This window comes from Poromitra crassiceps, assembly GCF_964638095.1.
Source record: "Poromitra crassiceps genome assembly, chromosome: 7".
NCBI classification, from domain to species: domain Eukaryota; kingdom Metazoa; phylum Chordata; class Actinopteri; order Beryciformes; family Melamphaidae; genus Poromitra; species Poromitra crassiceps.
The window spans coordinates 48,673,375-48,688,908 of NC_139628.1; the positions used below are offsets into that span (position 1 = coordinate 48,673,375).

Sequence of the window (15,534 nt, forward strand, 5' to 3'; positions counted from 1 at the left end):
ACCGGGCATTTGCCCGACGTGCCCGATTATGCAGTCCGCCCCTGCGTGTGTGTGTGTGTGTGCGCGTGTGTTTGCATGTGCGTGTGCGTGTTCGACTCCTAATAGATGTGTCAAAATCATACTACTATAATTGGAGAGCTGTATGCGTATGCGTATGTCCAGAGTTGCAAGGCGCACCGTTGCTCCGATCGCCTCCAAACTTTGTGGACATTCTTTTCAGGGGTCTGGCATGAATCTGACGCGGAAAAAAGAAAAAAGAAGGGCGCAAGTATTCACACACAGAAAAAGGTATGCAACAAACAAGGCCACTGGTAAACATTTACACACACAAAAGATTTGAAATGGCCATAAACTCGCACAGCATTGCTCCGATCGCCTCCAAACTGTGACGGAGTAAAGTGCTGAATTTCGCAAAATTCATAGTCATAACACCACCTATTGGCAACACAAGAAGCGGTTTATCTTGAGAACCCTTCATCCGATCGACTTCGACCTTTGGGAGTGCGCTGCCGAGAACCCGGCAGAGCATGGCAGAGATGGGGACTTGAGACTTGGTGACTTGGACTTGAGTCGACTTGAGTCCCTGCTTTGATCACTTGCGACTTGACTTGACAAAAACTGAATGACTTGAGACTTGACTTGGACTTGGAAGTTAAAGACTCGGGACTTGACTTGACTTGAGACGTGTGATGACTTGGAGGACTTGTTTGTGTTCATCAGTTTAAATATTAAATATTAACTTGTTCAACGTGTTCAAGTGTCTGTGCAAAGTTATCCGGTATGCAAGTGCCCATGAGAAACCATTCTCATTCAAATATCTTTAGGTGAGAGGTCAAGGGACGTCTCTGAAAATGGCAATGCAATTTTTTTCCCTCGCCAAAATTTTGCCTATAACTAAGTTTCTTTTTTTCTTCTTTCTTTCTTTCTTTCTTTCTTTCTTTCTTTCTTTCTTTCTTTCTTTCTTTCTTTCTTTCTTTCTTTCTTTCTTACACTTTCATGGACAGCATGAAGGAAGCAGAGATAACAGACTTTCCCCTAGTTGTACAGTGCAGTGACCCTCCTCATTTTCCACATACAGTGTTCACTGTGGGAAGGTTGTCAGTCAGAAAGTTAATGAATTGTGAATTGTAAACTAATAAATGAAATGTGTTGAGATCATCAGGCGATATGAGGATCTGATGCTTATCTCTGATCACAATATCCTTGTGCTGATGGCATGGTGGCTCAGTGGTTTCCGTACGCCACGTCACCTTACCTGCGTTGCCAAGTATGCCCCTTTATTATAGGAGCGGTAGCCAACGCCCAGCTGCTACAGCCTGACCAAGACCCAGTGAGGTTGAAACGCGTTGCGTTTTTCTTGCCCGTGTCTCCTATTTTTTGAAGTTGTACATTGTTTTGTAAACCCCCCCCCCCCCCCTCCCCCCTCCCCGTCGCCTTAATGGGCCCAATGTCTTGAGGACCTAGAAATGCCCCTGCTCTGAAAGATAGTAATGTTGGCCGCTGGACGTGTCTTGCAAAAAGGGCACTTATCAGTCAGAGGTTAAAAGGGCAGGGGTTTTGGCACCACCTGGGGTCTATCTGTACAGATCCCTGTGTGAGTGCAAGCTGGAATTGGCATCGTCACGATTGGATGACTCACTCATGCTCCTCCTTATTGCATTGTCATGATTGGATGACTGGCTGTCACTCACACATGCCTCTCACTGGATTTTCTTTTCGTGGAGAAGGCAACTTACATTAGTGGTTATTTAAGCATACAGTTATTTGACTTTTGTTTGGTTTGATTTCATTTATTTAATTATAATAGAAATTAATTCATTCATCATACTTTTTGAACAGGTTAGATAAATTGGTCAATAATATCACCACAGTATTAGACAGGTAGGCTACTAATAAGCCGTTTTCCCACATGCGCTTTGTACCGCTAAATGACCGGAACGTGGTCTAATGCCTGCATGTGTGAAAGTTGTTGTTCCGGTATAAGCCCCCGTCATCGCGGACATTTCACCAGTTTCGAGCCAGTCAGAAGAGCGGTATGCGCGATAACGGGCGCAAGTGTAGAACGGGTCCAGTCATTTGCCGGCATGGGCGAGGTGTACACACGTTGCTTAATGTTCCAGCGGGCATAATCTAATCATTCGCGCACATTAAAGCAAACTGACGAAATGATCTTGTGATAATAAGAGCGGTATGTCAGCTTCATGTGTGGGCGTGCTGATTTTCCCCTCTCTCCTCTCTGCTGCCTGCTCGCTCTCTGGCCACAGTCCTCCTCCTCCTTCAGTCACAGCCCGACAGGGACACAGACGAAGCAAATGCACGAAGCGAAATGTGGAAGTATTTTGCTTACGTTGCCGACAGCGAAGGCAAGCCCGGACACATCAAACGAAGCCAGTCTGTAAAAAGTGCTTCAACCCGACGCAGGTGAACGGATAAACAAGCAAACTTATTTCACCATCAGAGATTTGCCGACACGTCACTCCCCACCCGCTCTGCAGTGCCGCCCCGCCCCCCAACATACAGGCAATTTCGCTGCTATATTCCCACATGCTAGAGCCGAAGTGTGAAGGGAAATGTCCGATATTGACTTACAGGTAATTTTCCGGTACGCATGTGGGAAAACGGCTATACTGTACCTTGTCCTTTCTCTTTATAAAAGAAGGTAAGACTGTAGTATCTTGGGCGGGAGGGGGGGGGGTGACTTGAGACTTGGGACTTGACTAGTGCTGCACGATTTGGGGAAAAGGTGCGATTAGCGATTAGGGTGGACAATATTGCGATTGCGATTGCGATATAATAAACAAGAGGTATCTAGGGATGTGCCGGCATGAGTTTTTGACGGTATGATAACCTTCGACAAAAATACCACGGTTTCACATATCATCATAAAATACATGAAATATGTTACAATTTAAAATATATTAAAACTAAAAAAATAAAACAATTTGAAATTAAATTATCTTTACAAAAAAATAAAACATTTTGAGACATTTGCCTGTCCCAAACATGTAAAAAAGAAACACCAGTCAAATAGAAACTGCACTGTGTTACAGCACATAGAAGATGGCTCAGCAAAGTTGCAAAGTTAGTTACATGTCTGTCCAGCAATACTAATGAATGATACACCCCGTTTATTTATTTTGTAGCGACAGATGGCCTTAAACGCCACACTCACGTGACGCTTCTTGAGAGAGAGAGGTGAGAACGTGCATCTGCAGACTTTTAACGAGGGACCATGAAGGCGTCATGTGACAGGCTAGTTAGCTAGCCTGGAGGTGATGCTGCCAGTGCTGGCAGCTGCGACAGTGTTTTGCTATCAACCTTGTTAATCTCGTTATATTCTTCATCACAGCGGGTCATCCCCACTGTGTACTTAATCGCGCACTAGTTCTGCATAAGCACCTGCAGCTCTCTCCTTATTTTACTGACGTTCTCTGATCACACGGCTGTTTACATGCGTTTCTGAACGAACGGCTAGCTAGTTATTAGCATAGCTTGCTGTTAGCGATCATGGATGTTCTCTCTCGCCCTCTCGGTAGATAATTAACCTTGCTGCACATAACATTACTTATTTGCGGGAGTGCATGGGAGAAGTCTCCCGCTAGTATTGATGCCCAGTGTGATGGCAGAGAAACGTGTGTTTGCTGCGTCGCGTGTAACGTTAGTTTAGAGGAGGCTCTCACACACACACACACACACTCAAAAAGACGTGAAAAAAATAAAATAATCGCACACTTTTGCGGTTATGTAATCGCACGTGCTGACATCGCGATTGCGATTGCGATTCGATTAATCGTGCAGCACTAGACTTGACTTGCCTTAACTAAGGACTCGACTTGACTTGACTTGATATAACCTGTGACTTGACTTGACTTGACTTGACTTGCAAAAAACAAAATGACTTGGGACTTGCTTGAGACTTGGACCAAAGTGACTTGGTCCCATGTCTGGAGCATGGTGCCCAATTTTGGACACTCGCATAGTCATAGTGCCACCTACTGGCAACACACAAAGCTGTTTATCTCGAGAACCGTTCATGTGATCGGCTTCAAACTTGGGGAGTGCACTGCCGGAAACCCATTGGAGTGAATTTCGGACATCTGCATATGCATGTGCGCCACCTACTGGTAACACAGTTAGCGGTTTATCTCGAGCACCGTTGATCCGATCGACTTCAACCTTGGAGAGTGCGCGGCCGGGAACCCCGACGGAGAGCGGCGCCTAATTTCGGACACAAGTACAGTCATAGCACCACCTACTGGCAACACAAAAAGTGCTTTATCTCGACAACCGTTCATCCGATCGACTTCAACTTTGGGGAGTGTGCTGCCGGTGTAGGTACAGGATCTACTCGGCTTACAGAATCTGCTCGCCTTACCGGAAGTGCTCGGCTCGGGGTCCACAACGGGGTCTAACCCTAACCCAAACCCTAACACTAACACCTAACCCTGATTCATATTTTAATGTCTATCATGTCTGGTAACATCAGTAGCTTAGCGTTAGCTTGTTAGCTAATCTAAATCTTAAAGCTGTCGGCCATTTTGACAACATTAATCCCACCACGTGCCCGACGTACAGCCAATCAATTGCCTGCCCGAGCTGGAATTGGAGCCGAGCAGAAATTCCACTGACAGCGGGAACCCGACAGAGTGTGGTAGCCCCATTTCGGACACGCACATACTGTAGCACCACATACTGGCAACACAAAAGGCGGTTTATCTCGAGAACCGTTCATCCGATGGACTTCAAACTTGGGTAGCGCGTTGCTGGGGACACAACAGACTGCAGTGCGAAATGATGTACGATTCGGATACATGCATAGTCATGGCGCCACCTACTGGCAACATAAAAAAGAATCTCTTGAGAACCATTTGTCCAATCGACTTCAAACTTGACGTGTGCACTGCTGGGGACCCAGAAAAGTGCACTGTTGAATTCTGTGCAATTTGACCAATCAGAACATGGCTTTCACGTTTCTCGCACACACACGAACATATCCGATCGACTTTAAAATTGGGGTTCGCGCTGCAATGCGGAATTTTGGCATGAGTTTGGTTCCACCCCAAAAAGTGCACCCATGGCACATTGTCTCCAGAGTCTCCACTGTAGAAAGTCTAACTACCTCCAATCTTCACCAGGTTTTATGAACTCTGCAATATGGAGAACCAGACATTCAATGAGGATGTCCTTCTCCTGGAAAGGTTACAGGTCACTCCACAGTCCTCCTTCCCTGCCTTCATCTTCCTCCTCCTCATCTACATCTTCATCATAGTATCCAACATGGGCCTGCTGCTCCTGATCTCCAGGGACAGGAGCCTCCAGCGACCCATGTATCTGCTCATCTGCAACTTGAGTATTAACGACGTCTTTGGGTCGACAGCCATTATTCCCCGTTTGCTAAGTGACATTTTTACAGCGAGAGAAGGCCGGTACATTTCCTATATAGAGTGTGTCATTCAAGCATTCTGTGTTCATTATCATGCGTGCTACTTATACATTACTCTCCTATTCATGGGCTTAGATAGGTATATGGCCATTTGCAACCCCCTGCGATATAGCACTCTCATGACCAACAAGATGGTGCTGAGGCTGACTGTTTTGAATTGGGCGGTGAGCTTAGTCTTAGTGGGTACCCTCATAGGTCTCAGTGTCCGTCTGTCACGCTGCCGGTGGGTCATATCAAACCCCTTCTGTGACAACACCTCCTTGTGCAAGCTCTCTTGCGAAAGCACTATGATAAATAATATCTACAGCCTCGCCTCGCTAACGGCTGTCTTAGCCCTTTCCATCGGGAGCACAATATTCACCTACCTGAAGATCGCCATGGTGTGCCTCAGCAATAAGAGCAAGAGCAGTCGCGCGCTGCAGACCTGTGCCACCCACCTAGCTGTGTATATTATCATGATTGTGTCACTAAGCGTCATTGTCACCCTACACCGTTTCCCTCACCTGTCAGAACACAGGAAGCTAGCAGCCATCATGTTCCATGTGGTCCCCCCTGCGCTGAATGCTGTTATCTACGGGCTACAAATTAAAGAGGTCAGACAAAAGATTATCGTCATGTTTCACAAGAATATAGTGACTCTGAGGAGGTGACATCACACGACTGAATTAATGTAGAAATATCAGATATCAGGTTTTATTTATATAGTCCTGTGTCTCTCAAATGACTTCACAAAGACCACCCTACCTAGATCTAGCTAATCAACAACCAATTACAAAACAAAATGGTGGAATACAGTGTACAAATACCAGAGAATGCTTAGAATCAGTCAGGTCTAAAGTCAAGTTGCAAGAAAAATGTTGTGTAACGTATCTGGGAAGTCAATTGGATCTTATGACGAGTGAAACTATGACCCGCTCTGTTATTGGGAAAATTCACTCAAGAACAAAGTATTTGTCAAGAATATCTAAATTCCTGGACAAGAAGACCACGAGGATTTTAGCTACGTCTTTAATTCTATGTCACTATGACATAGTGTATATGTATATCCTGGTATAGTGGTATAATGTCACTATGACTACACCTGTATATCCTGGTATAGTGGTATAATGTCACTATGACTACACCTGTATATCCTGGTATAGTGGTATAATGTCACTATGACTACACCTGTATATCCTGGTATAGTGGTATACCGTAACAAAAGGATCAAAAGACAGACTCCAAAAAGCCCAAAACAAGCTGAGAGTCATCCTTGGCCTCGGTCCAAGAATGCACATTGGCCCTTCCCATTTTAAATAGTTCAAACGATGCGAGACTCACAAGAAACGTGTTGCTCAAAAGGAGGCTTTCCAGTCTATGGATACATTCCTACTGAAACCCAAACAAGATTCCAACACAGATAAGGTAACAGCAGCTGAAGTAGCCTAACTACCGTTTACCACACTGTGCACCACTCACATTAACCACTCCCAAACCATTTCAGCTGTCAGTCTCTGTCAGATGGGTTGTGTGCACTCCACAACCCAGTGACAAAAAAAAAAAAAAAAAAACACTTCTCTTAAGTTAGGGGTTCTCAAAGTGGGGGTCCAGGGACCCCCCAGGGGTTCTTGAGGGTCTCCAGTATTCCCCAGCAATATATATATATATATACACACACACACACACACACACACACACACACACACACACACACACACACACACACACACACACACACACACACACACAGATCCTTTCCAAAAAATTTGAATATCATGGAAATACCATGGATGCAGCGGTCAGGTCAGAGTTGTGAAAGTTGCATTTAAATCAAGTATATTAAGTTTTTATTTGCATAGTCTCTTATGTGCTACTGAATCAACCAGAGGGCAAAGCATACTGTATGTTATGAGCTAAGGGGCAGAATGGAAATGTTTATTTTTTAAATTAGATAGACGCTTATATCAACATATTAGACCACCTACCTCGATGCACCGGTAACGTGTCCCACATTGTCCCACACAAACGTACTCTTTGTCCCACATCTGGTTAGTTGGGATCTGGTCACCCTAGTTGAAAATAGAGTGCAGCAGTTAAAACTTATCATGGATATTGCATGGCCTTTGTACTGGTTATTTTACTAAGTAGCCTACTTTCAGTCTGTTCAGGACACTCATAGCCTGAACACAAGAGCTAACGTAGCGGGCTTGTTGAGGCTACCCAATCTGAAAAGCTAAGTTGGGAGAAGTAGCCTACATTCCTCTATACGGGGGGATCGGAGGAGTGGAACAAGATCCCTAATGAAATGAAGTCTGCGAACTCTCTGAATGGTTTCAAAAACCTTCTGGAAAAATTCTTGCTAAGTAAGCTAGAGTAATATGCTGAAATGATTTTGGAACTTATGTTGGTTCATATCCAATCGGGGTAGGCTACTAAAGTATAATTCATTTTTCCTTTCTAATTGAGACATGGAGAATGGCCAAAAATTGAAATTGAAGAGTGAAAAACAATTAAAAAAAAAAAAAAAAAAAAAATTGAGCTGAAAATCTATTTTCAAACTATCGAAAAACACAAAAACAATTATGATGAAACAAAAATGATGAAAAAAAGAGTTTGTGTGTGTTTTTTTGACTGACCTGCCTTTCTGGCGAACATGTCATGTCACTGATTTTTCCTGCATGTCAGTCAGTCAGTCAGCATCTGTGGCAAAGGGCTTTTCTTTCCTCTCTTTAGTTTACACCTCTCTGCGCCTCTTTTCTTCTCCATTTTGGCACCATTGAACAGCAAGCCTAGACCTTCATACATCCATGTTCATCACAGACTCCAGTCGGTGCACATGTGTCTGCGCCAGTAGAGGCTGTATCTGTATCATGTAGCCTAATATCAACAGAGAACCGAGACACGAGCTGAGGAGGTAACCAGGCTTTACTCGGAAGTGACAGGTGAACACACACAGGTGCTACGGCCAATACAGAACGGCCCACAACAACACGGGATAAACATAGTACCGCTAAACTATAGTACCGCTATTGCCATACACCGCTGGTCGGTACTGGCGCTGTCTCGTGCACGCGCCGCCCCGCCCTCGCGCAGGAGCAGCATCTGCAAGTGAACTCATTCCTGTCACAGCCTGCAGGCAGCCTCCCTGGGTCCCTGCACCCCGCTAGCCGGGCGCTTCTCTCTCATACTGAGCATTAGCGCCCGACGACCATCAACACATTTCCAAAAAGTTTTTGGCTCAGGTAAGGGTTCATTTTTATACCTAGACGTGAGAGCGGCACGATTGTTTGCTTGGAAATGCGTTGATGGTTGATGATGCGTTGATGGATGCTCCTGCCTGCTGTCCGCGCAACTAGGAACTGGCATGCCTGGCTTGCTGTTCAGTGAGTGGCCTGACTGCTATGGCGCTGTGGGATTTTTTGTTTGTTTGTGTCTGTGTTGTTGCATTCTTACCGAGCGTGGTCTCCGTTTACAAGGGATTTTGTCACTCGGCCTGTTTCCGGTGTCATGCCGAGTTTTGCACCCCCGCCGAGAATTGCACCCCCACCATATTTTGGGGCTGTTTTAACTTAAAAACAGGGATGCAAATCTCGGCAGGTACAAACTGCCGAGATTTGCACCCCCTCCATGAAGCCAGGAGAGATCCCCAGGTCTCGAGGCCATCTGTACCCGGATTTTAAGCACCAAAGTCGGCTTCCATGAGCCAGAAGAGAGCCCCAAGCATAGAAGTCACCTCCACGCGGATCTAATGCATCAAAGTCGGTCTCCGTCGGACAGACCCCCTGGCTGCCTTGGAGATCACGTCTACCGACAATTATATCATTTTTAAACAGTTAAGTTTCCGTATAAATCAATATGCTCCCGGAAGGTGGGGATGCAATTCTCGGCGGGGGTTCAAAACTCGGCATGACACCGGCCTAGACCCCGCCCTAGACAGGAAACAAGCAGCGGAAACAGAATAAGAAAATCAAACAACAAAACAAAAGATGGACATACCGAATTAAGTTTTTGAACAAGTTCTTGTAGAAACATCGCAGATTCACAATATCACATATTTTAAGCCAATACAGAAGCTTTTTTTGAATCAGGCTCAAGCTAACGGCAACAAAGACGATTTTTTTTTGGCGCACTTGTTTCCTGTTTCCTTGGTTTTGGTAAACAAACCACGTCACTGGGTGGCAACGGCGATGGAACCCTATGGAGCCCAAGTGGCGCGAGGCGTGAGTGTCTGCTTTAGCCGGCTTGACTCTGTTTACATTTTAAAAACCGACAGTTCACACAACTTTAACACGACATGCATATATTATATACTGTACACCAAACTCTTGACCTACTTCTGCTCTCACTCAGAATGTCAAAATATAAGCGATGTGATGTATAGTTTTTTAGATATTAACGTTTGTTTGGCACAACTCATACTATTAACTGCCGCAGGGTTCTGCATTTCTGGGTGGCAAGTGACGTCACGCTGATTCGTCCGATATGGCAAGGGCCCCTCTCATAACCAAAAGGTCACAGGTTCAAAACATTATATAGTGAACATGCCATCATTAAATATTTACACTCTAAAAAAAAAATTATACAATAAGACTTAAAGTTTTTTAGTTGAGTTTTACAGATAAGACTAAGTTTTTTAGTTGAGTTTTACAGATTTTCGGTGCAGTTTAGGAGGGTTTCTCATTTGAATAATTTTGTTGCTATGCATCTTAAAGTTGACTGGAAATTCCCCAGTCAAAGTCTTGCAGTGACAGTGAGGTTGAAGTGATCCCAGGAGCTTCATTAGCGTCTTCTGTAATCACTGTTATCCTCCGGCTCTGATAAACATCCATTACAGGTCCGCTCTCAGGCCCCCACAGGACTAATTACATCAGAAACTGTTCATATGTGTTTTGTTAACGAGCGGATCACACAGGACTAATTCCATCAGAAACTGTTCATATGTGTTTAGTTAACGAGCGGATCACTCATTTGACAGGTTGTTTCCCCAGCTAAGCATCAGACATTGCTCTACCTGCTCAACCTCTACGTTAGCGTAATGTGTATATTGTCTATTGTGTCTGATGTTACTTGACACTGCTGTACCAAAAGCAAATTCCGCCGACTGCGGTTGTGTGGTCATTAAACGATTCATTCATGTCAGCACAGAGATTTGACAATTTTGGCTCCCTCTCTGCTCCTGTCATCTCTCAGATGTGTGTGTGTGTATTTGTATATATATATATAATGGAAAACAGAAATATTGTAGAAATGAGAAGATTTGAGATGCAAATGTAATTATTAGGCTATTTCATTAATAAAAGTAAGGACATATTCGGAAGTTGTATGGGTGTGATTTTTTACATTTGCAATAGTATCGTCAATGGGTTTTTAAAGACATCTATATCTTATACAATCTTCAAATGCTCCATACAGTAGTTTGTTGTCATTTGCAAATTGTGTGAGACAACTTGGCTATTAAAAAATATCTTGAATCTTTCATTTAGTCACCCCAGTTAAACCAGACAAAATCATAAACTGGTATCACCATTTTATTCTGACATGACCAAACCACTCTCATGACAATGTATAAGATGTAAATATGCTTCGGTGAATATAAAAAAGCTTATTTTGAGCCTGAAAATGTATCTTCAGCTATACATAAAGATTCTCAAAGACATATTACGACACCTTAAAAAAAAAAAAGTAGGTGCAAGTGGCCATGACAGGGGTTCAGGCCTTTTCTGAATGGTACTGACGTCACAAAATAAGTGTCGGTGGTTCTGAGGACACAGTCTTCAGGTGTGGAGTTACGGCTGTTATTGTGTTAGGCCACGTCAAGTCGCACAATAGCACGTCAGAAATGCCATTCCAGATGAGGCTGAGAAGTTTGGGACCGATTATGTAAATAGGCTTGATTTACTGCTACAGTATTATGTGGTAACACCATAGACCCCGCCCACTTTCACCAATTGATTGATTGATTGACTGATTTTATTTTGGATAAAGAACAACAAAATCCAAGGGATGACATGCAAAAGTGTAAACACTTATTTCATCATGGTCCCCAATGATGACAAAACCTCTGATTTTGACTAGTACAGCCTCCTTGATATATCTGCCAAGTTTCGCGATCATTGGAGAAACAGGTGTGGAGTTACGCCGTTCATGTTAGGCCACGCCCATTTTGGCATTTATGGGCACCCCCTTTTGGTTGAATCACACACAAATGGGCACACCTGGTCAGTGATGTTATCTGAGCGTGTTCCCAAAGTTATGTGATGATTCGATAATGGGTTATGAAGTTATGACACTTTAGCTGAGAGGCCACGCCCTCTCACAATTTAAGAGTTAATATCTTTGAAACAAAAGTAGATTTAAAAAATGTGAAAAGACAACTTGTAGAGCTTGGTCCATAGATGCTACGTAGCGATTTTGGTGGAAATGTTGGTGATCGGTCTAGGAGGAGATGTCAAAAACTTGTTTTCCAAACCTTTCACAATATCTCAAAAACCTTCCAGGCAGACCTTGAGGGTCATTTAGACAAAATTGTAGAGCAGCTTCAGCTGAACATTTTTGAAAATTTCATGTCGCTGTGATGTACCAACTCACGGGAATTTGCGTTGTGGCAGAAAAACAATAATGAACAAAAACAACAATGATAATAATAACCAGCACAAAAACAATAGGGTTTCAGCCCCTTCAGGGCTTGAACCTCTAAATATTCATTATGCATATTGCTTCAAGTATCTCTCATGGAATAGTGAGTGTTACATTATTTCTGGCCTCTGCCCATGACATAAATATCAAACACACACAACTAGCAAAATCATTTTGTAGTGGCATAATTCTAGTCAAACAAGCAGTACAGTATTAGAAGAATGTATTAGCACTTCATTTATACGGCACGTCCCGTAGCCATAGCATAGGCGATGTGTTATTTCTAAGTGGAAATATCAGCTGCAGTAAAAGCAAAAAGCAGTAGGTAGTATCCGAATTGCACGGCATTCAATTGCTTTGCTGATGACATCACAACCCTATTATGACATCATTCACACTTGGTATAGCAGTGGGGAGAACGGGCACTGCACTAGTTACATAAAATGTAGGAAAAACAAAAATGCCACTGCGACGCCACAAGGTGCCACAGCCTGCCAGTGCCACTAGGAGGATCCCAGTCATTCAAGACACCTCGGAACTGGGGGGGAAAACGAGCTCCAACTTGTAAAAAATTAATTTAACGGTTGTCGAGGTCGGAATTACATGTCCGAGATTCGAGTATCATTTCAGAGTTCCTGGTTTGTCCCGAGTTGACATTATCAAACATGGCAGCCTCCATAGTAATGGATAGACAGGTTTTCCCACGCCAAAATTTAGCCTGACTTTGCAGCGTTATTTCGCCCCCTTCCTAGCTAGCATGGCATGGTTGGTAGCAATGGATGCCTTTAGGTCTTCTAATTGAATATGATTCCAGTAGATTCACTCTAGCTTCAAAAATGGGCCCGCTACAGCCTCTAAAATACAGTCATGTCGGCCACAGACACCAGCAGGATTTTGGGGTGGCACCTGGGCTGGCCAATCCGTTTTCTGGCCACCCCCACCGTAGACGCCCGTGCTTCCAAGTTCCGACTTGTCTTGAACGCAGCCTTACTGGCTCATACATTTGTAATTTTCGTCGATAAGACAGATGTATTTGATTTATTTATTTGTACAAACCTTTACCTAATGCACCTTCATGTAGCATGTAGCACATCCAAGCATTAGAAACTTGCCAGTTGCCACCGACCATTTTGATAATTTTTTTTGACAGGTCCTTCCAGAAAAATAGAGTTTCAGTCTGGGAGTGAAACTGGATCCCATATTGGCATAATGTCTCCCAGCACAAAGTTAGTGCATGGGACCAGTCGGTGCTGGCGTCAACCTATACCTTCAGTCAGAGAGCGCCCTGCTTTCGACCCGCCACCGTTCATACTGTATCATCCACAGGGTTATAGAGTAGAACTGCGATTCCTTTTCTGAACACTTTCTGCTCCTTCCACTTCCTGCCCAGCAGCCTCTTGTCTCAGTAGCTGCTTTCATGACCAGTCAGGATGTACAGGTTGCTCAGTGCTGAGGGCTCTGCTGTGGGTGTGCTCTGAAGGACAATGGCCCTGTAGACAGTACAAACAGAAAGGCCACAAAGTCTTAGCCTGAAGCTAAAACCATCCTGATCGCATTAATTCACTTTGATGTTTGGCCTCCAGCCCCGCACACAGACATTTCCAGAAATTACAAAGTGCACGGCCCATTCAGGGACCTGCCTCATAGTTGACAACTTAAGCGGCCAATCGGGGATGCTGGCAAAGCAGTAACCCCTAACCCTAACACGAAGCAACGAGCGCTAACCTTGTTAACAGTAGCAGAGTAAACACAGACATAAGTGCAGTAGTTATTGCAGAAATAGACTCAATAACAACAATTAAACAAAAACAAGAGTATGCACCAGCAGAGTTTCTGAGCGGAAAATACATTTTTGCCGTTCTTCTTTGCCGTTCTTGCCATGGATTAAGGATTGGATTCGGTGCCGCTGATTGGCTGAAGGATTTTAGCTGAAGGCTGATTGGCTGAAGGACTGGATTGATTAAGTATTCCCGCCCACTGAAACGGCCTGGAGGCCAGACCGATCGGCAGAATGAAACAGAATGTGAGGTCATATGATCAGTATGGTTTTACCAGGCTAACAAACTGTGTTACAGCGCACTTTTTAGCTACTACAAGTCCAAAAACAGTACTACTACAACTAGTATTACGACTCCTGCTACTCCTACTGCAAACAATTACTACTGTAATCATTGCTACTAGTACAACTACTACTATTATTATTACCTCTGATGCAACTACTACTCCTGATATTATTACTACTTCTGTTACCGTTACCGCTACCACCACTACTACTACAGTATGTTGCTTCACCTGTTAAGTGTGTCAGCTAGCGATTGATGTTGGCAGACAGACAAGTGTTAACAAACCTGTTTGTTCCCAAAACTCGGAATACTCGACTCTCGTCTGTGATCTCTTGCGTGACCTGCCAGGAACACATGACACATGCGTTTGACGCGTTCATCGACATCATGCAAATGTGAACATTTAAATGAGTCAAACGATGCAAACAACCCGGCCCTACAGGAAACTCTCCTTCTCCATCTCCTTTGAGATAATCACCTCGTTTGAATGGAGACTCCTCCCTTTCAGCCCATGCTTCCAGAAAGCCAGAACACTGTCCTGCAGGCAAACTGTTCAAAACAAGCCGCGTCACTCAGTAATACAGATAAAGACAGATTAGAGGAATATTGAAATTAGGGTTTCACCGATATAAATTACGTAGCAGCTTCAATCCTAAAATATCTCCATCGCCCTTCAAAAACTCATATCAATCAAACTCAAAGTCATAACTTCTTCTTTTGGTCGCGGTTTTTTTTCTTTCCCTTTTTCGGATCTCCCCCCCATTTTCTCCCCAATTGTACTTGGCCAATTCCCCCTGCTGTCCCGGTCGTTGCTCCACCTCCTCTGCCGTCCGGGGAGAGTAGTAGACTAGCACATGCTTCCTCTGATACATGTGCAGTCGCCAGCCACTTCTTTTCACCTGACAACGAGGTGTGTGTCCCCCCCCCCCCCGAACAGGTGCCCCAACCAACAGAGCAGGCGCTAGTGCAGCGAACAGGACTCATACCCTTTAATCCGCCTTCCCACCCGCAGACACGGCCAATTGTGCCTGTATGCAAGCCCAATCGAGCTAGAGGTAAGACAGGAACTTGAACCTGCGACCCTTTTGTTGGCAGGCAGGAAATCTACCACTGCACTACCCCCCTAACTAACCCCCCCCCCTCATGTTGGCAGGCAGGGAATCTACCACTGCACTACCCCCCCTAACTAACCCCGCCCCCCCTCCCCCACTGCACTTTATAACTTGAGTTTCACTGAGTCGAATTCCTCGTTTGTAATCTGATTACTTACTGTTACTTATTACTTACTGTTGATCAGTTAATCTTGAATCTTGAATCTTCGTTTTGAAATTAATATTAGATAAAGTAGTAGTAGATGTAGGTTTGTACCTAGCGTTTCAATGCGGAAGTCAAAGGCCATTTCGGCGGCCAGCT

General features: G+C 44.2%; 2 protein-coding genes across 3 annotated transcripts in view; one reads left to right on the forward strand and one right to left on the reverse strand.

Moving 5' to 3' along the window:
- Positions 1 to 5,154: 5,154 nt before the first annotated feature.
- Positions 5,155 to 6,093, forward strand: LOC310779677 (olfactory receptor 52D1-like; the record flags this gene model as incomplete). The annotated part of the gene is made up of 1 exon (XM_083640178.1): positions 5,155 to 6,093. The coding sequence occupies one exon, from the start codon at positions 5,155 to 5,157 to the stop codon at positions 6,091 to 6,093; it is 939 nt and encodes a 312-aa protein (XP_083496304.1).
- A 4,852-nt stretch (positions 6,094 to 10,945) lies between these two features.
- map4k2 (mitogen-activated protein kinase kinase kinase kinase 2) overlaps positions 10,946 to 15,534 on the reverse strand; it is a 53,489-nt gene continuing 48,900 nt past the window's right edge. For both annotated transcript variants that reach the window (XM_083640496.1, XM_083640495.1), the window contains exons 29-32: positions 15,490 to 15,534; positions 14,600 to 14,670; positions 14,407 to 14,462; positions 10,946 to 13,548 (exon numbers count right to left, since the gene is read on the reverse strand). The exon at positions 15,490 to 15,534 is cut by the window's right edge and continues 42 nt beyond it. In XM_083640496.1, coding sequence (XP_083496622.1) covers positions 13,461 to 13,548; positions 14,407 to 14,462; positions 14,600 to 14,670; positions 15,490 to 15,534 — 260 coding nt within the window. In that variant the 3' untranslated portion in view covers positions 10,946 to 13,460. The remainder of the gene's footprint in view (positions 13,549 to 14,406; positions 14,463 to 14,599; positions 14,671 to 15,489) is intronic.